Here is a 23,479-nt window from a genome sequence, read left to right on the forward strand (position 1 = left end):
AATTCTATTTCTTTAGCTTTAAATATAGGAGCTCTGCTACATGACAGTGCTGTTGTGCAAAGCTTGGCTCTTTGCACCTAGTTTTGCCTCAAAAAGCCTCTTACACTCAATCATCAACAGTCTTACTAGCTAAGCAGGCATTTCCATAGCTCACCTCAGCCCACTGTTACATTTTTCTCTTCTGCAAGGCAGTGCATCCAGTTTCTCCCTGACAGGGGCTTTACCCATCCTAGGTCTCGCTTGTTTGGAGGAGCCTTTGTTACATAGATATGGACCGAGATATAGCTAAAGTAAGTTTTGGAGACTGACTAAAAAGGAGCAGTTCTCTCCTTGGAGCAAGATTTGTTAGGCAGTCTGTATTGAAGCAGTTTTTTAGATTATGTCAGAAGAAATCAGTCTTGCCAGTTGGCATGAATTGCACAAAGCCCCATCAACAACAAAAACCCCAAGAGGTGTCTGAGACTAAACTGCCTGTTGAGAATGATCCATGATATATTCAGTCCTGGGGCACAGTTTCCAACAGAACGCTAGCTTGTCCAGGTCAAAATAGTACTCTGACAGCATGTTAGCCATTAGGTACTACTGGCTGTTACATTCTGCTGCTCAAGCCCATGTTGTGGGCCTGGTTTAGCTAACAGTATGCATTCCCTTTCTGCTGTTTTCAGAAGTCTGCACACGCAAAACTATTTCTTCTTGTATTTTATGTCTTTTCATGCAGCCTTATCTGCACTAAATGCTGAGCTTGGTAATTGGCCTCTTCTGCTTTGTGCTAGCCCTTTGTTTTGTGCAGTGTACACTGTTCTTCCCTTGCTGTGATATATTGGACGAAGAATGATTCAAACGCTAGTTTTAGGTTTGCAAATCCTTCTGTCCTGCTTATTTGGACATATTATTTGGGTAGCATCCCAGAGATGACATTACTTCAGCAACTTTTAGGAGACTCTCTAAAAAAGGACATCTGTTGTCTCTAGCATATGATATCACATCGAGCACTGGAGGAGAGAATTCCTACAACCCAAATGAATCCTGTCTACATCTCTCCATAAACTTTTCTTTCTCCTAGAATGTTCTCTAGCATTGTACTTGCTGTTTGGTACCTTCTCATTCTTCATCCACGATTCCACAGAGCAGAGGTTGAGATCTTAAGATTTGGAGTTGCTTCTGGGAAGCTCTTTTTCAGTTTTCCTTCCTGAAAGCTCTTGTAGCTCCTGAAGGTTACAGCTCTAGCTTCCGCATATATTCCTTTCACATCTAATGTTGTTAACAGAAACTTTAATGTTAGAACTGACATTCATCAGAATAATATTTATTCCAGCAAAGCCTCTACTGAATGTCTGTCTGCCTCTCTATACCAAGGTTCTCTGTGAAGTCTCAGCTGGCTTTTTGTTTTTCTTCCTCATTTTATATTCCCCTTTATTTCTCCATAAGCTCATTAACTTATGTTTTTCCATTACTTCAGCCTTCATGTGTCTATCTTCTCTTCAGTGGTTCTGCTTTAATGTTAGAAACCACTGTCCTTGGGTGAAGGAAGTATTGTTACTCTTAAAATTGCTGTGGTGTTAGTTAAGTTACAGTAGTGCCTGTAGACTTCAGTGAACTTTGCTCTCCTTCAAAAGCACGTGCTTGCCAGCAGTGTTTTTGATCCTTTTGGAGCTTAGAAAAGCAGCCACCTGTGAGTGAGTTGTACTTTGTATCTGCTATTGTATCAGCTAAGCAGGTACAGATAATGAAAGGTGTCTTTGTGCTGCTTTAAAGGTGTTACTGTTTATTTTCACGCATAGAACATAGTCATTTAAATTAGTTGCCTGTGTGAAAGGGCTTTCATTACCTCTGCTGTAAATGAATGTCACCCTGAGAAGAATTTGGAAATGCTATTTCTTTGTACAATGTCTTTTATTTTAGTAGCAGTAATTTCCTTTAGCATAGAGTGTGGTAGTTCCAGTTACCTTGAGTCATGCTGTACTAAAGGCTTTGCAAACAGAACAAAAGAAAATAACAATCCAGTCTGTATTCAGGAAACCAAGGCCAAGTGTAAAACCCAAGAAAGTGGCAGCACATAGTTAGTTGGGAAAATATAAGGAACTGCATATTGGCAGGAATGGGCCCCATAGAAGGCCCAGCCCAATGGTACGTCACCCTCTTCAGTGCAGGGTATGTACCTGCTTTGTCCATGTTCCCGCAATACAGCAGGAAAAAGTAAAGCAGTTAATAGAAAAATGTGTGAATAAAAACACACACACACAAAAACCCCAAAAGCCACAGGAATTGGAGGGCAGGTGCGGCATGTGGGATGACTGTCCTTCTGGTACTCTTGGTTTTAAGCTGTGCTGTATTGTGGTAGCTTTTTGATGGAAGTTTTTGGCCCTTTGAGTAGAGCACTTTAGGACTTTAAACAAAAGCATTCACAATTTCCATCCTGTTGTTGAACTTCTGTTTTCTTTTTCTCAGCTGACTTGAAGAAAGACTTGGGTGAATATGTTAAAACTCAGCTTCCAAAAACCACAAAATTGGTAAGAAATGAGAAGCGGGAAGGCTTGATTCGAGGAAGGATGGTCGGAGCCTCTCATGCCACAGGTATACTTCCTTGTTTCTCTTTTTCTTGCATACTTTGACCATAGGTTAACTGGGTGACTTCTCTTTATGTAATGCAGCTTTTCCAGATATTGAATGTTTGACCTGTGATTGCTTTAGCCCACTGTAGGGACTCTGTATGGCATGCTACACAACTTAGCTCAGGGAAAGAAAGATTTGGGTCAGTGAAATAATAAAACAAAACCAATATTTGACAAAACTTATAGTAAGGCAATGTAGAATTTTCCCTATTCCTGCCCTGAAGGAATGCTGTGTTGGGAACATCTCCATCTGCAGTAGATAGTGTGTTCGCAGATTATTTTCTGCATGTTTCATGTGAAAACTGTTGCTCTAAAATGGCAATGTGCTTTGTTATTAAGATACACTAATCTGGTTTCTAATTTGCCAGTCTAACGTTTCTCATACAAGCTTTCCTGGTGTTGCAGTGAGTGTTAGTTGGGATAAACAATATTTGGTGCTTTATGTACACTGTATGCCCTTTACTGTAATATGCTTCCAGTTAAATTCTTTGGTGTCTGAGAAAGTATGTGCTACTTTCTCACATAATTTTGAGTGGCAGATAAGTCTCTTAATTGGTGTTTACTCATTAGCATTGTAATGGCATACTCCAGAGAGAAAATTGTGCTTGCATTTTCCAGGCTGTGCTGGATTAATTTGAGTTAGTACAATTTTAAGTTATTTTATTGCTCTTCTAAACTGCTGGTGTGTTTCAGGATTGTTTTCTTTAAAGCTCTTTCCCTTCTCTTCCATGTTATTCTAGTGTTACATGTGGTTTATGTTGAGTCATAGAAGTTCAGATGACTTTTTAGACCAATTGAGCATGAAGGTGGATCAAACTGTCCTCTCTGACGGTGGTGGATAATTCCCATGTAAACTGATGGGAAGTGTTGCTTGGTCTAATACTGGTGAATCTGGCTATGCCCGTTTAGGGCATTCACTATCCTTTTAAACCACAATCATTCTAGAGCTAATGAGATGAGGAGATACTCTGTGTTACTTTATGTTCAGGAATTGAAATGCTGTGGCCTGTGTCATGAATGAATGCAGATTAATTCATCAGATTGACTTGACTTAAAATACACAGGTCTTAGCTGTGACAGTAACTGGATGGGTGCTGAAGTGTGATATGAAGTGAGCCCAAGGCAAATTACATTTAGTGGACAAAACAGCCTTGTCATGGAGATTGTGCCTCCAGCCCAATATATGTAATCCTAGGCTATCTCTGTAGCCTAAGTCAGGCATAGGAGGTGCTCTGCATTAGCACAAATGCACCTCCTGGCTCTTAGAGTGCTGGTCTGATGATGCTTCATTTAAAGTACAGTAGCTCTGCAGAATCTTTGTAGAAAATCTGATAAATATAAAACCCTGTCAAAGAAATACAAATAATGGCCCACTAGAGCATTTCATAGTTAAATGTGAATAGTTAGCATCTACCTTCTGCCTTTGTGACTGTACCAGTCACTGTAGAGTCCTTGGTTTCTCAAGTGCAGATGGTCTTTCCCCTCTGTTACACTGGCTGCTGAGGATGCTGCCAATACTCTGCTGCTGATATAACTACGTATGTGTTTGTGTGTTTCATGTTACCATGGATCTTTGTTTTGTGTGCTTTGGCCTCTGTAGGGAAAGTGCTGGTATTCCTGGACAGTCACTGTGAGGTGAATGAGATGTGGTTGCAACCTCTGCTGGCTCCCATCAGAGAAGATCACAGGACTGTGGTGTGCCCTGTAATTGACATAATCAGCGCTGACACACTTACCTACAGCTCTTCCCCAGTTGTGCGTGGAGGGTTTAACTGGGGCCTGCACTTTAAGTGGGATCTTGTTCCTTTGTCAGAATTGGAAGGACCCGAGGGAGCCACAGCTCCAATCAAGTAAGGTTCCTCCCATGTGGGGGAGGCTCTGTGTAACATACGGAGAACTTGTTAATCGTTACGGAGCGTTATCTGGGTGTGCAGTTTTAGAAGCAGATACTTAACCTGTCAGATATCTGACCTTGTTTATTTTACTTTGAAATAGTTTTGGTTACTATTACGTGCTTCAGTTTAATTTTTCACATTTAATCGCAGATCAGATATATCTGTCTTCTTAAGTCAAGGAAGTACACTTTTAGAGAAAGCTTATACAACAGCAGCTTTTGCCAAGACAAAAGTCTTAAGGAGCTAATGCTATTCTGTATTAAATCTGTCTAATAATTTAACTTTTGAGCTCTGTATTGATGTTTGTTTCCAGTCTGTCTGTTTGGCGTAGTGATGGTTTTGATAACTGTCTTTGTGCTAGTAATAGCCTACATCCCACTACTACAGGCTCCATAATTTCTGTGGTTAAATGCTAAAGAATTGATAGATTAGGAAAATATATTTTTTGTGGGGGAGAGAACATCAGAGCATATGGTAATTTTCTATGTAAAAATATTCTTTTTCTTCAGATTTCATTTATATTTTTCACCAAACAGCAATTATTTTGTCATAAAGCTTTCTAAATGAACACAGATGGATGTGAAAACCATTTAAAAATATGATTTGTCTCTTTGCATGATGTGGCAAATACCTAAAACTGCCTGTTGGAAGCCTGTGCATGTTGTTTTTACCATCTTTTGAGAGTCGTTCTGAAACAAAAGGCTTGTAAAAGCTTGACACTAGAACTTGAAAGTTACCTTCCTTCTTCTTTTAACCACTGCTGGCTGTCTTGCCTGTACTGAACTGGCAATATCTGGTTCCTGGTGGACACGTAGCTGTTACAAAATGATGTCAATAGACACCTTCTGTTTTTTAGTAACAGATACATACGGTTCAGACTTGAGAATGGAAGCTGTCCCAGTGCAAATCCCTTCACAAAAAGGGCCAGTGCTGGCAGAGCAATGCAAGAAGCTGTTTGTGCTTTTTCTAGTTGCAGGAATCTATCTCGGTATAGAATTCACAGAATAGGTTTGTCAGGTGGAAGAACTTTTTACAAACGGACTCCTTGCAGATAATGTGGTGCTTCTATAACATTTGCAAAGTGAATCAGAATTGGGCAGTCTCATCTCTTTCATTCTCTTTTCTTGGACTGTAAATGAAGAGCATTTCAGGCTGATGCAAGCAGCTCCAGCACAAGGTTCTGTGTTGTTCTCTGACAGTTCTGCAGTTAGTCTTTCCACGTCTACCCTTTCCACATCTACCCATCAAAAGATTTGGTCTGAGAAGCCAGGAAACTTCTTGAGTTACTTAGCAGTTTGACTGGCTTGTTTGGAAAGTGTCACTGTGGCAGTTTCTGAAGCAAGAAGGGAAAGGACAGGCCAGGAAAATATGAATGGGGAATCGGCATATAAATCCTTATTCTGTTAAGAACTGTTCTCACATCTAATCTGGTCTATTGCTGAAGGTTATAGTTCCTGCTTGTGTTCAACACTGTTGCATTCCTTCAACTCACTTTTAGGAAAAACTCCCAGGAATTTTATAGTTAGTCTAATAATTTTGAAAGATTACTTTTCTTTGAGTACAGAACTGACTTTTCCAACTTAGAGGTCTCTGCCTGCTTTGAAAAAGGAGCTAGATTGCTCTTTAATCTTTGCAAATGGCTTTCCATTGAATGGAAATTCTTACATTTTAAAGACCTTCATAATGAAATATTTTGGTGTCAGGGATGAAAAACTTGAGAGCAACCTTTCAACGCGTGTTTTAAAGTGACAATCTGTAGAAGAAAATTGTTGAGCACAAGCAAGGATTTTATTAATGAGGATGAGAAAAAACCTGTTCCCCATCCATTGTATGTTCCAACTAGTATCTTTATGTAGTGTTTTTACTCGTTTTCTCCCCCCCTTCTAGAGCATCTACTTATAACTTAGTGGTACAGTAGCAATTCAACCTAGAGAGTGTACAGTGGTTGTCATATACAGATTTTTAGAGAGTAGAGCACCATTCTAGTAACACAGGCAAGGTGAAAAACTGGGAAATGCAAATATGCAGACTGGAAAGAACTTACTGATAAACTGATGGTTGCATCAGCAGTGAAACAATGCTGCTCCTGGGGTTTAGATTCTATATGAGACAGAGTAATATTTCTTTTAGCATCCTCCTGGTTTGTGTAATTCAGAATTGAACCTTGTTTCTTGCTCTCAGTTTCACCATAGGAAACTTGCTGGACTCCAAACTTGTGCAAGTTGCTACTTTTTTAGGTGGTTTATTTGTTTGTTTTGGTTGGCTTTTTTAGCAGAGACACAGCCACTTTGTTCCTCATTCCCTGTCCTGTATCTTTTCCTCACATTTACTATACAAAGAAGTATGGTTGATAGGTATTGGAATAATGAAAAATCTCAAATACCACTTACAGATCTGCTTTCGAATTTTTTTTTTTTTTTTTGAGACTAGAAGTGTGATCTGATGATTTCTAGTGTCTGCAAGATTTAAATTGTATTATGTAGGTGTAAATTTAAGCTTTAGGACTAGCAGGTTCAGCTAAATGAGTTCTGTTTTGGTTTTGTTTTTCTCTAAAAGAAAATGAACTTCTTTCAATGTTCCTTTTTAGGTCACCTACTATGGCTGGAGGCCTGTTTGCAATGGATCGTGAGTACTTTAATGAACTTGGGCAGTATGACAGTGGCATGGACATCTGGGGAGGAGAAAATCTGGAAATATCTTTCCGGGTAATCTACCTTTTATGTGCATTGGAGTGTGAAACTTGGTGTCTGGCTGCTTCTCTTCCTTATGTGCAGCTTCTCTTTCCTATGTACTGTTTCTTTTGCACTGGAATAGCTATTTGCACACAGAAATTGGCACTTCCCTTCCCAGGAAGGATGCCTTTCAGAACACCATGGCTGCTTTAACAATAATCTTCAAGTTAAGCTTTAATGAGAAGATTAAAGAGAATTTTAAGCTCTGTAGTTACATGTTTGTAGGTTTTTCTGTGTTTGGTGGAGCATTTCATAATACCTATAGAGAGTCATGAGAAAAGAGTAATCATGCAAATTTCTGAAAGGAGTTCATAAGCAATGTCTAATGAATTTTATGTCAGTTAAAAAGACATGTGGCTCACAGCAGCGTTGAGAATAAGTAAGCTTATTATCTTTCCTTAGTCATGTATAGGCCTTTTCAGATACTTCAGCCTCCTTTTTGAGAGCCTGGAAATGTAAATTTTTTTTGTAACCAAATTAAAGGCCCTGCAGAGGAGTCAGCTTGGTTGGAAAAATTATGAAAGTCGCAATCAGGAGATTTGAAAATGACACTTCATTGGACTTCCTGTTCTTTATCTCGTCTTTCCTGTCACTCCACTGAAAGAAAAACAACTGTTTGTGCTCATTGCCATGCTTACCTTTTCAGTTTTTATAAAGTGGATTCATCAACAGGTTTGACAACAGTGCCTGAAAACTATATGCTAGCATAACAGTTACGAAAAGGGATTAAAAGGCGAAGATAACATTAAAACAAACAAACCAAACACAACCCCCAAAACTTGAGAGGAATTTGTCAAATTGGGTCATTAGAGAAATCAAGATTAGAGTTTAAATGTAAGGACTGGCATTTCATTAGTTTATGTGACTATTTACTGAATAAAGTCTTTGAAGTTTTGATTATAAAATATAAGTATTAGATCTCCAAGTAGAAGTGCATGGGGTGCAAGGAAATCATTGTTACTGTGTAATGCAGTTTCAATAAAAAGGGCTTTGAGAAATATTTGGAGAGCTTTATAACATCTGGGAGCCCTAGTCTCCCTGGGGGCAGAGTTGTAAAGTTTAGTCTTTATCCAGGAGGAGTTTTAAAAGTGACTTGCTAATGTAAGCTCCTGACACTGGACAGCATGTTAGCCCAACAAAGGGCCAATGATGATAATCTGCTGGAAGCTGAAGTTTAAAAAGAGATTTAAAAAAAATAAGTAGAGTGTAAATGATATCTAGATCTGGGGTGCAGTATTAGAAAGCATGACATGTGGGATCTAATCCCATCATAATGTATAAGCCTGCCTAAGTATGAAGAAGGGGAGGAGGTAGTGACCCTTGTCAGTACGCGTATAATGAGGTATGTTCTGCTTTTGTATGGGCAGATCTGGATGTGTGGTGGTAGACTTCTGATCATCCCCTGCTCCAGGGTTGGACACATTTTCCGGAAAAGGCGTCCCTATGGCTCACCAGGGGGACAGGACACTATGGCTCATAACTCCCTGCGGCTAGCACACGTGTGGATGGATGAATATAAGGTAAGAGACAATTCCAGGCATCCTGGTTTCAGCTGGGATAGAGTTAACTTTCTTCCTAGCAGCTGGTGCAGAGCTGTGTTTCAGCTTTAATCTGAGAACAATGCTGATAACACACTCAGGCTTTAGTTGTTGCTCAGTAGTGCTTACCCTGATCAAGGACTTTTCAGTCTCTTGTGCTCTGCCAGTGAGGAGAGGCACAAGAAGCTGGGAGAAAGCTGGGACAGGACACCTGACCCGAGCTAGACAAAAGGGTATTCCATACCATGGCATGTCATGCCCAGTATAGAAAGTGGGGGGAGTGGGTGAGCAGCTGTGTGATGTTTGGTTGCCGGCTGGGGTTAAACCACAACACTAGGTCATGAAATAAGGTTATAAACTGGCTTGTTTTTCAAATGACTGTATCATCATAGTGGGATTTGTTAGCACCTCCAATGGGGTCTTCCTTCTGTAGTCTGATTTCCTAATGTTAATTTTGCTCTGAATTCCTAAGTTCTGTGGGGGTCTTGTTTGGCTTTTGAGTGCTCAAGTCTCTTCCCTGCTACTTCTCCTGTGCCTTTTTAATGAAGACAAGTGAGTTCTTGTAAGCTCTGCATTGCTCTGTGTCCAAATCAGTATTCTGTGGGAGCCATATACTGCTATATGCCTTCAGGTAGTTTCCATGTTGCTGAGACAGGGATTTTGTTGGTTGGCTATATGCTTTCTGTTTTAATTAGAAGTTTGTTTCTTAGACTGGCTTGCCCTAAAGGTCAATCAGGATTGACTTCTGGATTCAAGGGCGAGTGTATTCCTTCTTTGTCTTCCGATGTTGGTACTGATCTTGAATGTAGGTCAGATTTTTGTGAAGCCCTCATCTCTGATACTTGAGGACATATTGCCATGAGAGGCCATAGGATTTGCCGTGTGGCTCTTCCTGTGCTCCCTCAATTTCTATACAAGACATATTGTATAAACTTTCTATTCTTTAGAGGTTTATGTTTCAAACCCTGTCGTTTATCTTGATGTTCAGTCAGTTTGAGCAGCCTATTAAGGGTCGTTAATTCTTATCTCCATTCTCCATCTCCATAATGTATTGGTAGATCTATCAATTTCTCTTTTATTGTGCCTGGGCTCAGTTGTCTTGTGATTAATGACAGCTTTCTCTGAAGCTTGGAATTGATTCTTTGTAATAATTTCCAGCTAACACTGCTTTGTCCAGCAAGGACTGAAACTGCTGATTCTAGCAGGCTCTTATCACAGATTTATGTCCTGAATGTTTCCAGCTGTTTCTTATCTAATTCTCTGGCAGTTGCCAGATACTGTCATTATGAGAGATCTATGTATGCAAGGCAAGCCTGGAAATACTTCTGTTTTTATAAGCATAATGCAACATTTAGGGCCAATTTAGTTTACTGAAGTGATTGTATGGTGAGTAGTACAAAGATAAGACATGACTTGTTTTGCAGCAGAGCAAAAGTCAGTATTTAATAAATAAAATTGCATAGTAGAAGGGAAGCAGCAACATTTTCATAAGTGTCAAAAGCTAAATGTAAAATGAGTAAGTTCAGGTATACAATGGAGATAAGTAATGCAGAAAAGGTAGGATACTAACGTTTGAACTTTAACCAGGAAAGAGGCAGTGGGAATATCAGAGCTACTTTTTTGAAGCAGGCCAGTTTGATAGTGATGTCCAGTCTATCTCCAAAATTCCTCAGAGTTGCCCAACAGTCCAATGTAATTAATGCTTCTCCTTTCTCTCCTACTAAAATAGCAGTGATGCTTCAAGCACATCCAAATGCTCAAAGGTCTGGATAAGGACAGATGTGTAATTCATCTTGAGATGATGCTCTATGTCATCTGAATATCAGAGATAGCAGTAGGTAATTGAAAACTGTCAGAGCCACATTGTGCTAAGTAAATTCCAGATGTCTACTAGAGATTAATCCAACAAAATGTTACGGCTCAGTGCCTTGAAAACTGATTTCCAAGTAATATCTAGTAAAAGAGTTCATGTGCAAAACATATTTTCTATCAGCTCTGTAAATCTAGCTGGAAGCAAAGACTCTACAAGGGGATTTTCTTCTAGTTTTGGCAGTACTGTTCACTCCACATTGTACATTCATGAATTCCTGTTTGTCCCCATTGTTTCTTTATTAGAGTTGAACATAATACTTAGCTGAAATTTTAATCTGTCCTTGTCTAAACAGGTACAATTCTAAGTATAATCATAAATTAGAACATGAAAAAATTACACTGTGGAAGTCTTTCTGGAGATGATACAGGTGAAACACTAGCAAAACAAAATGAAACTTTGGGTGTTTTATGAACCGGAAAAGTTGGAAATCAATAACCTGAAAATTCTTCTCCCTTTGTCCCCAACCTGTTCCTCTTCAATACAGGAGCAGTATTTTGCTTTGAGGCCTGAGCTAAGGATGAGGAACTATGGAAATATTACTGACCGTATAGAACTGAGGAAAAGATTGAACTGCAAGTCATTTAAGTGGTATTTAGATAACATCTATCCTGAGATGCAAGTATCTGGACCCAATGCCAAAGCTCCGCAGCCAGTATTTATTAATAGAGCACAGAAACGACCGAAGATAATCCAGCGTGGAAGGGTAAGAGAAATTTTCTCAAAAATACAGAATTCTGGTTTTTTTTTTTTTGTTATTCTGAGATTCTTTCTGACAGACTTGCTCAAATACAAGAAAAAAAGTTTGTTTCCATAGAGCATGGACTTCTAGGTTTGCAATAAGCTGTCTTGAAAAATAACAGGATCTGTGCCTTTATAGAAGGGCAAATGAGTTTCACTCTGATCTGTATCTCAGGTCATCTTTAGACTAGATACTCTTCAGTGAGGTTTCTTACCTCAAAGCTCTGAGTTACGAAGTTTTGATGTCTTCAGAATGTGCTTTCATGGCTGCTGGTTCTGAAGGTGGATGTGGATAGAGAAATTTGGCCTCAGATATTCATGCTCTGTGATTTATGATAAGAGTACAATGTAATTAGTTTCCAAACTCATTGCTTTTACTGGATAATTTTCTGCAAAGATGAACATTTGCATTTGAGACTGATGCTGGCATTTCTAGTCTTGACTTTTAGATAATGAGTTTTGCTCCTTTTTTCTTCAAAGTGGAAGAGAGAAATTTTTATGTGTATTCATGAGGGAAATCACGATTAAATTCATTAAATTAGCGCTGACACCTATGTTTTTGGGTGTGTATGCAGACAAAGGCAACATACAGTTGCATCTGTTCTCTTCAGAGCCAGATTCATCCGACACATCCTTGTTATGCTTCCTGAAAATAATGGATAACTTCAAACCTAAGACAACTTTTTCAAGGTCATCACTTTCAGAGAGACCTTTGAATACACCATTTAAAGTGTAGGTAGATTATGGCTAGCAGATTCCCTTCTAGCTCAATAATTGGAAGCATTAAATAGTGATGTAGCCCTCTCCACAAGGTAAGACAGGCTGCAGTAGCTGTTGACAGTCCTCAAAGCAGATTTAGGCTGGAGGACCTATTGACATTGTTAGATTTTTTTGATTGAAAGCAGGGATCTGAGAATCCACAATTTGCGTAGTATTTTTGTAATAGGATCCCAGCCAAGCAGTAAAGTTATTTATTAGGGCAAATGAGTAGTTTACCTGAATAAAGCTGATATAATGGGCTGATTCCCCTGGTTGTTGAATGCTATTATTCCCCATGGCAGACTTTTAATAGCTTTCTGCTTTCATTCAGGCAGAAGTTTAACTATGGAATTGCTGACATGGGGGATGCTACTTGAGGGCTCTGAATCCCTCAACAACACTTAAAGGGAAATCTTCCTAGCATTAATTTCCCATGGTTTTATGTGGAAAAAAAGCTTTTTGTACCCTTTAAGAAGGGGGGAGAAGACACAGAAAAATGGAGTTCCTTGGCTTGGTTGTCTGGGTTTCAAGAATTATACCCGGCATTGTATAAGAGTCAGCTTTGGCTCTGATGATTGTATAAACTATTTCCAGATGCCTACAAGGAACAGAACGATCAGCCAATGTCACCATTGCATGCCAGACTCTTTAGGATTTGGGATGAATCACTCCAAGTCTCAGCTTATTTTCAAAAACTAATTGGGCCAGAGATAAGTGCTGGTTTGACAGCTGTGAAGAGCTGTAATGATCAAAAACTGTGACAGATTTTAGCAGTGTTATCAAATGCTGATCATTATGGCCAATAAAAACAAGGACAAAAATCATATAAAGCTCATGTAGCTTTATGGTTTGAAAGCCTTCTGTTGAGTGAGGAATGATGAAAACGAGATCTGTCCTAGATGTCTCTGGGGTGTGAGGAAATGTTACTTAGAAGCTTTTGTATAATTTGTTTCAGATGTGTGTATGGAATAGAAGCAACATGGTGCGCTTGAGGAGGTGGCTGATGTGCCTTGGCACAGCTATTTCCAGAAATGGGGTTTAGTGAGGAATATTGTTCAGTATTTGTACTCTCAAATTTATATACCAGCATGTGGTGGAGCAGTTCTTTCTTTTCATTACTGGAAGTGGCTTTTGATTTCTAGAAATCGGGAGAATCAGTTGAAATGCCAAGACAGCTATGTATGTCTTCATAATAAAATGCAGCCAGCTAATGCATCAGCCTGGTCTTGAGTTCAGCACAGCAAATTATTTTTTCCCTTTATATTCAGTTCCATATTGGAATTAATTATTTTTAATGTGGATGCCAGATCTGGGGCTCTGCCACCTCCCACACATGCGCACACCCATTGACTGTCAAAGGCACTCCCGTGCACTTTGTATTTAGGTAATTCCTTCTCCTTTCTCAAAGAGATGGTAGTGTTTCATGAAGAGAGGCCTTAGGAGGAGACTTCTATTTAAACTAAACCATAGTAAAATGTAGCTTACACAGTACAGTTGATATTCCTCAGCTAATGAGTATTTGGTACCTGTGACTTTCATGGAGAGTGGAGAGGGGAAAGAAATTTGTCGAGAGCATGACCAGCATGTGCTGAGCACTTGTACCATAGAGAGAGAAATCTTGATGTAATTGTGAGTTGGTTTTGGTTTTTGGTGGGGATTTTTTGTGAGCACACTAACTTCTAGGGCTTCCAAAGCATTACCATATGTTCCTTTTGGTTTGTGACATTATTTGTTTACTGCATCCGTCAAACTGTTTTCCTTTCATAGCTGTATCACCTTCAAACCAACAAATGCCTGGTCGCGCAGGGCCACCCAAGTCAGAAAGGAGGCCTGGTAGTGGTTCGGGAATGTGACTACAACGATCAAAACCAGGTATGAGATTCCTAATTGTACTGAATAGTGATTCACATCTTGAAAATTGCTAATACGTTTTCCTGTTGACAAAATGCCTTAGTACAACATCTTATGAGCAGGCAGGCTAATGCCAGAGTATCATTCAAACAGCAAGGCTGGCCGAGGTGTCTGTGGAGCTTACTGTTCTGTACCCTACTAAGGCTGAGTGTTGGATGTTATAATCTCTTTATAGCATGAATCTCAGTATGTGGCTGAGACTGTCCTTAAGTGGCTTCTGACAGGATCATAATCCACTGATTAACACTTCAGAATCTGTAGAAACTCTTCAGTCAGTTCCTCATACTGGGATTCAAGGCAGCCTTTTCCTGGCTTGCTGTTCTTTGTGTGTTGTACAACTAGTCCTCTGCTGCTGGATTGGCTGTAGTTTGGGGTGAATTAATGATATGTTATCATCATTAAATAGAAGGAAATCTAAGGAATTTAGAAAATTCTTTGGCTTCGGGTGAATTGCTGATCTGGGGATTAATTGGGGATGGATGTGAAAATTCTAATGAGAGTTTTTGTATTACTGTATAAAGCCTTTGGTATTCCATCTCTATTCTTCAGGCAACAGAAGTTCTGGAGTTCGATAAACAGTCTCCAGGGTAGAAAGATCTTCACCTAATGCCATAAAGCTTTTACCTAGCTAAGAACTATATTGAGAACATTATGATTTAGGAGCCTATGGGACCCAGGTTTAAAAGCTATATCATATCTAAAGAGAAAAATAAAGACACAAAATAAATGGAGTATAGGATATAATGCAGCATAGCTTTACCAAAGGTAGGTTGTGCTAGACTAATTAGGTACTTTATGAAATGGGCAGTAGTTTTCAGGGTATGGAAAGTGCAGCAGTAGAAGCAGGATGCTTTATGATAATCCCAAACAAGAAGTTGTGTGCTTTATCAACTCATGGGACTTTCTGCCTCCTATCTGTGGCCTCACCAGTTGAATGTGACAGAAGGAGATGGCATGAGGGGTGTTAGCCGGTGTCTGGGTAAGTGTGATTGGCACTAGACACATGGTCTCCAATTGTCACTTAAGCAGGATGAAGCAATACATCCCTTTGCTTTGCCTCTGGAATACTGAGTAATCATTGTTATGACCAAATTTTAGGTCCTTGTGTAAAAGGTGGATGAATTTAAGTTGGAATGGGAATGAGTTTTCTTATGTGATCTCTTCCATTAGCTGGAAGAAAGACAGCAAGTCTTGTAAATGTACAGACTGTGTAAATGTAATAGTAACTGATTGGCACCAGTGACTCTACATTTGCAGTGCCAAAGGTGCTGTGCTGCCTTCTGAGCCATTCAGTCTGTGAAGAGTGAGAGAGCAAAAATAACTGCCTGTGGATGATGTCCACAGTAAGAACAGATGGATCCTCATAGTTACTGTTTCCCTCCTCCTTCCTGCCATATTTTAATAGTCAACTGCACGTGGCTGGAGGAGAAAGTCTGTTGTTTTTCCTTATCAAAACCTTTTTCTGTTTCTCTTTCCTTCTGGAAACAGAAACTTCAGTTAGCCTTTTGGTATTGGGAAAGACAACTTAGTGCTCGGATTGTTGCTCTTTGGCTTCTTTACGCATGACTCTAGTTTATTAGTGGTAAATTAAGCAATTAGTTCTCATAAAAAAAACCTGGCTGTACTGTCTTCTTTCACAGCAGTTTTGTTCTCCAACCAAGTATGTTATCCAACACTATGGTTTTATGCCACTAGACTTATTTTGTTCTAATGAATCCCAAGAGTGCATTCAGCCAGCTTGCTTTCATATCCTCTTGAACAGTCTTGCTATAGTTACATGGGAACAATGTAGAGAAAGACAACACTTATTTAACAGCTTCAGTTTATAAAAATAACAAGAAACTTTCTGAGTATTGAAGGCTTTTATCTGTTGTTTGTGGTAACACTCAACCCATTGGCATTTTCAGTTGATTTTTGCTCTAGAACCATCTGTTTTATGCCTTTGTCCTGATAAGAAAGCTCGTGTTGGGTCTGGTGAAATGCAAGTACCTAGCTACCCCGTTCTCTTATGGCCACTGGCATCGAGTTAAGTGTGTGTTGCTTAATACACAGCACAGAGAGTTACTCTGGAAGATGACAATCTGTACTTTGTGAGCAGTATTTTTGTGACGGTTTAATGTTTTTTACTGAGCCAAAGATGGCATTTCTGTAGAATTTTGCCTTTTCAGGAGTGTGTGGTTGTATTTTGACCTCCTGTAAGCTTTTGGCATCCTGTGGCAGCTTTCTGTGAAAATAATTTGATATCACTTGAGCCTGATTTCATTTGATGACAGTGAATTTCTCTGAGGTACAGGAGTAAGTTATCACTGCTTATCTCTTTCCAAGCTGCTTTTGCTCTGGAATAGGTAACACCCTCCCTTGGAAAATACATATTGAAGGAGCAAGTTGCGGTCTACCTGGGAAAACTGCGAAGAACTGGGAAGACAAAATGGGGCTCCCTTAAAACTCATTGATTGCAGTTCTTTTGGTTGGAAAATAATCTTCTGCGTAATCTCTGAACTGGAAAATAACCCTTTGTGCAATATAGATGGTTCATGCATGTGAGAGCTGATGCTGAGAGGTGGGTGTGTGAGGAAACCAGGCTCACTGAAGTCATGCGATTGGCCTCCCAAGCAGATCTGTTTTGCCTTTAGTTAATGTTTGCTATGTTTTCTATAGCCTTCATGGCTGCTAAGAGGTTTCAAATTCTCACTTCTCAATTTAAAAGAAGTAACAGCTGTTATATAACTGTGTTGCATCACCATTATGGGTAACGCTTTCAGTTGAAGTTGACTTAGATGATCATCATTAAGTGAAGTTAAAAATTACCCAAGCACATCAAACTATCCTGTTTTCTAGGACTTGACATGACAGTGACATTCAGTTTGTCTTTTTGCTATAGGAATTAGGGAATTAGCAATTAAGGAAATGGTTCTCACAAAGGTAGTGCATCTAGAAAATACTCATAAAATGTTCATCCTTAAATTAGAATGAAAACCAGGACATTTTCTTGTGAAAAATAATCTGGGGCTAATGCTGGTGACCGAACACATTTAGGAATAGGTGATGAAGGTTTTGTAGTTAGAAATAACACAAGTAGAGGAGGTGAACAGGGTCTTATAGGACGAAGGTGAGTGCAGAGACATCTAACATAACTCAAGAAGGAGAAAAATTGATTGTGAATTTTGCAAGCAGAAGACTAACATGGAATGAGAAGCTTTGTAGTTGGAAGAGTGGTCATGTGAAGAAATTGCCACTATTGCCAAAGGAAACACTCTCCTGAACTTCGTTTGTGTGTCTGACCTCTTTATGGAAACCAAACTGAGACTGTGCACAACTTAGTGCATGTGACAAAAGCTTTGGTGTTGAAGGATGATTGAAAAATACTTAAGCATATTGAAGGATCATCATGAAAGACTGAAGATGTCTGAAAAGTGGAACTAACAAGCTATGGTGTAGCTTCTGCCCAACACCATCATGCCAAGGTTAATCAGGTGGTGATTAGGGGACAAAGGTTCTGAAGCAGGCCTTGGGCTAGATCCTGCCCTAAAGGATGAGGAGGAAATGTAGTTACTGACAGGCTTGGAAGAGAAGCATTAAAAAACACTAAAAAGGAAGATTTTGGAATGAAGCACAGTGGCGAACACAGGGCTAACTAGTGGGAGTGTTTGTGATCTAACAGCTAAAAAAAGATTGGGTTTGTCATGTAGCTAGTGCGTGCCTACCTTCCCCCTGCTCTAAATGTTAAAGCCAAGTTCCTTGTCCAAAACATTTCTTCAAGTCCACTAAATAATGTGTTTTTTTTCAACGGTTTGTTTTCAAATACACTAGGTTGACCCTTAAACTTTACTTTCTGTGTTGTTATAACCTCTCCTTTGTATGTTTACTTCCATTCAATAATTTAACCTTTCTCTTACTTAGCAATATATTGAGTTTTAAAAATGTGGCTTGCCATTCCAGCTGGGGATGGTACTGAAGTGTCTAACAAGGGCATCTGTGCTCTGGGCCTTTAAGAGATAACTGATTTGAACAGGGAATTCCAGAAAAGCTCTGCTAACGTTCTTTCAGCACTTCATAAATGTAAGAATGTGTACTTCACAGACTGTTCAAGAGTCAGTCTGGAAGGATGTGCTCACACGCGCAGTTCTTCTGCGAGATCTTTCTCCTTAGACCTCTAGATCATGGCTGTTAGTTCACTTTTCTGATACAACTCAGTGAGTGTGAGGACACCCAAGTTAAGTCTGCTTGTTGCTTTTCCATGAACTACTGAAGGAACACAATTCTTCGGTCCCTCTAACAATTACGAAACATCATCAACACACTAAACTGACGCAGAAGCATGCATCTGCTTTGCAACAGCCTTCAGGGGGACATTGTGTTTTCAGGGTAGCAATGGCTTAAAATAATGATTACAGACCACCAAACTTTGTGGTTTCTGATGATTTTCACAAGTCACTTGGTGCTTTGATGTCATCATTATCCATAATAACAAGAGCTGAATATAAATAGTTGGGATGATGCAAATTGCTAGGCACATCTCTTCCACAGTGCTGAGGCAGCTTTTTTGTGCTCTTAAGCTGAATTTTTCTCTTTTAGAAACTGCCTGACAGAACAATACAGTTGTGCCAATCCAAGCAACAGATTGTAACTGATGAAAGTACTGGAATGCTTCTCCTGTCGGCATGGTTCACGGCAGGGATTTTCTCTCACACAAAGGGCTGTTTCAGTAGTAGTTATTGTCTTGTATTTGCTGAGAATTTTCAGTGCATTCCTCTAGTGCTAATGTAATTTGCAGACCAAATGGGGGTGTATATCCACACAGCTTTGCCAGTTGGCCAGCCATGCCTTTTGCTACACTCCACTGCACTCTGAAAGCCAAAGGGCAGGCTGATGCTTCCTGCTTTATTTCATGTAATTTGAAATGTTTATTCTCTAGGAACAGTGAGCTTCCCTTTTCTACCTACTACAGAGCCTTTGATTTACTGTTTTTCCCTTGGTTGGGTGATAGGTTTTGTTTTAACACAGTTGTCTGTTTTGACAGTGGACTCAATTCTTTAATGGGTACCTCTGTTTTTTCCAGAGGAAATGGTGATATGTGCCGCCCTTCTGGATGATGAGGCACCATTTGAGCCCTTTCCTCACTTGAATTTCCTCTGAAGTACCTCAGCGAGCTGTTACCTGTTTACATTAAGTAATCTCACTGTAGGAATAATACCATGTTTCACCAGGGGAAAAATAAAAGAACTTCAGTAACACAGCCCCGTATCTCTTTGTGATAAAAAACAATCCCGGGGGATCACTGGGATATATTGGTTTATGGAGGGAGTGAAGAGCATGCCTCCTTTATCAACAGTGGCAACCTGAAACCAGTCAGGAAATCCAAATGTTGATAAAAGGAGAGAGCAAAAATCTCCCCTATCCAGTCTTCAGCAACGTCACACTGCTGTCCTTGCAAGGAGTTGAGCTGTAGTCCTCACTGAAACTCCTCATTAACTGTGTATGAGGAGAAATTGTTCCTACCTGCTTGTTTGTACATAGATGAGATTAATGAAGTCATCAGTCAGTCCTGGTGCAGGCTGGGTGATTTGTTGCTGTCCTATTGGGGTGAAGGATAATCCTGAAGGTACTAGAAGCCCTAGGAAACCTCAGTCTTCAATCTGTAAATAGTTTGAACTGCTTTTTGAAGGAGCCTAAATTCAAAATCCAGTTCTTCCTAAGCTACACCTGCATTAAAAAAATGCTTATGCTAACAGAGTTTGTATCTCCTCCTATTTATTTTTGGCCATGAAACCTTCTCTGGCACATGTTATGCATCTCTTTGAGGTGACTGGAAGGATACCTGCACTGGCTGTGTTCTAGAAATAAGAATGCTTACCCCAGGTCTGTGGGTCCCATTTCTGCTGTGGGAAAGTTGCTGTGGTCTGGGTGACTTAAACACAAGCAGGACCTCTGTGCCCCTGTGACCAATGGTGACGGCAGTGACTGATGGGTGGGAGACTTGGGCAGGCATCTGAGCGCTACCACGTCTGAACTGCTTTGCTTGGGGGAAGACCTCTAAGTGCTCTGGGGACGTGTAGGATCTTGGCAGGGTCAGCCAGCAGCTGAATGGGCCACTGCACTCTGATATTGAAGGGGTCCTTTGGCACCTTTCCACCACCAACAGGGTAAGATTTCCCTCTTATCCTGCTGCCTGTGTTAACAGGCAGGGAGAAGAGAGCTTCTAGAAAGAGACCAATCCTGCAGCATTCATCAAATTAAGTAATTTATTTAACCCCAAACTTCTTCAATTTCATTATGGAGAGAGGTTTTTCCATAACATCTGCTATTTAGGTAATTTGAAAACAGAAACAATTCATTGTATTCTAATTGCATCCCAGTGTTTTTCTTTGGCTCCAGTGAAAACAGTGATTTTCCTTATGTCTGTAGAGCAGATCAGTCATTACCATGCGTCTGTTGGGGACAGCAGTTAAAGGTGCTGATTTTCTGTGTGGTGGGAGCTGGGCATAATTCCATTTTCAGAAGCCAAAATCTGACAGGGATGCTCTCCCAGGTGTTAGGAAGTGGATGCAGAATGAAAATTTCTGCACCTCATCTGTTCCCTGTTTGTTTTAAATACAATTAATATTTAAAATGGCATTTATTGTAGAACACACACAGGAGGATAAAATAAGACGCCCCCCAGAACTGATGTATAAATCCTAGGCAGGCACCTTTTTCATTATGGACTTTTGATGGTGTATTGGCTGCCAGGAGATGTTGCCTTCCTATACCCTGGGTTGTTACAGCCTGCCACGAGCAGTGATAAGAGCTAAACATCATCCTTCCACTCTTCAGCAGCAAAGCGGTTAATAAATTTTGGAGTATGCAAAAGCTTGCAGTTATATAACAAAACACCCCTGTGGGGTACCTTTGCTTTCCTTATGCTTCAATCTGTTAATATCTGCAACTTCATATCGATACTCTAATCTGAATTTAGAGCCCTGACGTGTCCAGATTTGGGCCTTTTTCCCCTCTTACATTGTTTTCTACACTGAACACATCATTCGTTTGACCTTAATTTTGGCTGTCTGGTTGAAGTCTTTCTGCAGAAGTATCACACTGGATTTTTCACCAGTGTTCTGTGTTGCCATTCCTGAGCTTTTGATTAAAGGTCTGGTCCCTGTGTCACTGCAGTCTTTAATTCTTACCAGTTTCATCTGTTGTTTGGGGATTTGGCTCCATCATTCTTCATTTAATAGTAATAATAATAAAACGTCTGCCAAGTCTTGTTATTTCTCCATTCTCTCCTCTTCTTCACTCGTGCCATGCTTTCTTTCTCATGACAGGGTTTAAACAGAAGAAGTATGTTAGAAGGCACAACAATGCCTGAGGTTAGGACAAATTTTAGTGTGATACATGCACTTCATCAGAGGAGGCCTTCACTGAGTTACAGCAGTCACTGTCCTAATGAGCTGTATGCTTTTCAGTTGTGCAGTCCAGCTGAGGCGATGTCCTGAATCACAGCTCCCTCCAGAAGGCTGGGCTCAGTTTCATCAGATAAAATCTAATAAAAATCAGAGCTTGGTTTATTTGCTTCACTTTTCTGCCTGGAATTTGATATTCTACACTCTCAGTGTGAAACTCATGCTGATTTAGTGAGGGTTGACAATCACAGAGTGGGCATGGTTACTGTTGCTCTGAGCTGTGTGAGATCACAACAGGGCTGCAGGAAGATTTCACCAGAACAACTGAGCGTGCCTGTAGGTACAGGTACCTCTGGTACAGTTATGAGGGGCTCAGTTCCCTCTTACTCCCAGGGCAGGTAGCTGGGGGAAGGGAGTTGATGCTGGCAAGTGAGGCAGATGAGCAGGGATGCTGTTGGTGCACACCATCCTAGTGTTGGGTCGGGGAATGGCAGCAGAGTGAGAGCGCTTGCTTGACATCCAGGTGCTGTGTGAATGCAGGCTCCCCCAGGGCATTCAGTTGTTTGGTGTTTAGCCAGCTGGTGTCAGTTCCTTCCCTGCACTGCAGTTACAGTTTTGAATGCTCTATTCTCCGTTTCCCTGCCGCTGTGTAATCCAGAGTATTTTGAGGTGCACACACTGAAGTTCTGCATTTCTTTGCTTTCTGGCACAGGGATCAGAATCTTCTGTTGGTTACAAGACCTCCAGGTCCTCCACCTCACTGGTCTTGGCCCAGGTCTTTGCAGAGCTGAGGGCACTGAGGGAGGAGCAGCAGCTCCTGCAGTCAGACCCCGCTGATTGTCCAGCTTCCCTAAGCCTTCAGCTGTGCCAGATGTGCCTTGCTCCAAAGCAAGGTTTAGGCAGTGTAGTGGTTTAAACCCAGTCAGGCAGCTCGTTCACTCACTCCCCCCCTTCTTGCCCTCCCCCTACTCCTGGGGGGACAGAGAGGAGAATCGAAAAGAATGCAACTCCCATGGGTTGAGATAAGAACAGTTTAGTAACTAAGGTATAACACAAATCACTACTGCTACCACCAATGATAATAATGATAAAGGAAATAACAAGGGAAGAGAATACAACACCTCAGCATCAGCCGACCAGTAACTCACCCCCCCTTCCCCCACCTGACCAAGCACTGACCAATACCTCCTCCAGCCCCGTAGTCCCCCAGCCCCTCTGGGTAACTCCCAGTTACCTCCTGGGCCTGGCCCTCTTTGCTCAGTTTGGGTCAGGTGTCCTGTCTCTGCTTCCTCCTGGCTTCCCCTCCTCCCTGGCAGAGCATGAGGCTCACAAAGTCCTTGGCCAAACCAAAACATCCTTGTTATCAGCTCTGTTCTCAGGCCAAAAGTCAAAACCACAGCACTGCACCAGCTGCCAGGAAGGAGAAAAATGACTGCTACTGCTGAACCCAGGACAGGCAGCCAGCTGACTGCTTCCTGTCATATTATCCTGTTTAGCTGCCTGCACAAGGGGAACACTTGGGGGTTGCTGAAGTTTAACAGTGGTAGTTACAGGGCAGAATCACAGTTGGTCCTTTTAGTGCCTATGCATGGGATAATGCTCTGTGATGCTGGGAAAGCAATAGAGTACTGCAGCTGCATTTCAGTTGCTGGAAAAAAGGCAGTGAGTATTGAGCGTTGCAAGGCACATCTCTGATGTGCAGATGCTAAAGCATCTCCTTTGTAGCTGAACAAAAGATGCAAGGCACCTGCCTTGAAACACTGGCATAAATGTATTTCTATTTCCTCTTTCAGGTCTGGATTTACAATGAGGATCATGAGCTGATCTTAAATAACCTCCTTTGCTTGGACGTTTCGGAAACTCGCTCGTCCGATCCACCTCGTCTCATGAAATGCCATGGCTCTGGTGGCTCACAGCAGTGGACATTTGGGGTAAGTGGAGTATGGCTGGCACAGAGCACGCTGCTTGTAACTGATCATGGAATCACAAAATCATTTAGATTAGAAAAGACCTTTTAGATCATTGAGTCCAACCATTAA

The 23,479-nt window shown here is 40.7% G+C and overlaps 1 protein-coding gene across 7 annotated transcripts in view; it reads left to right on the top strand.

Moving 5' to 3' along the window:
• The window catches only part of GALNT11 (polypeptide N-acetylgalactosaminyltransferase 11), a 49,981-nt gene that overhangs the window by 24,076 nt on the left and 2,426 nt on the right, over nt 1-23,479 (top strand). For 6 of the 7 annotated variants that reach the window (XM_061474560.1, XM_061474558.1, XM_061474562.1 and 3 more), the window contains exons 5-11: nt 2,449-2,574; nt 4,213-4,462; nt 7,095-7,212; nt 8,607-8,759; nt 11,135-11,353; nt 13,915-14,019; nt 23,234-23,371. In XM_061474560.1, coding sequence (XP_061330544.1) covers nt 2,449-2,574; nt 4,213-4,462; nt 7,095-7,212; nt 8,607-8,759; nt 11,135-11,353; nt 13,915-14,019; nt 23,234-23,371 — 1,109 coding nt within the window. Of the gene's footprint in view, nt 1-2,448; nt 2,575-4,212; nt 4,463-7,094; nt 7,213-8,606; nt 8,760-11,134; nt 11,354-13,914; nt 14,020-14,607; nt 15,751-23,233; nt 23,372-23,479 lie in introns of those variants that run through there. The other variant, XM_061474564.1, reaches the window with a different exon arrangement.

This window comes from Pezoporus flaviventris, unplaced genomic scaffold (assembly GCF_033815535.1).
Source record: "Pezoporus flaviventris isolate CSIRO_AGI_PZ_B2104156 unplaced genomic scaffold, CSIRO_AGI_Pfla_v1 ptg000079l, whole genome shotgun sequence".
Classification (NCBI taxonomy): domain Eukaryota; kingdom Metazoa; phylum Chordata; class Aves; order Psittaciformes; family Psittacidae; genus Pezoporus; species Pezoporus flaviventris.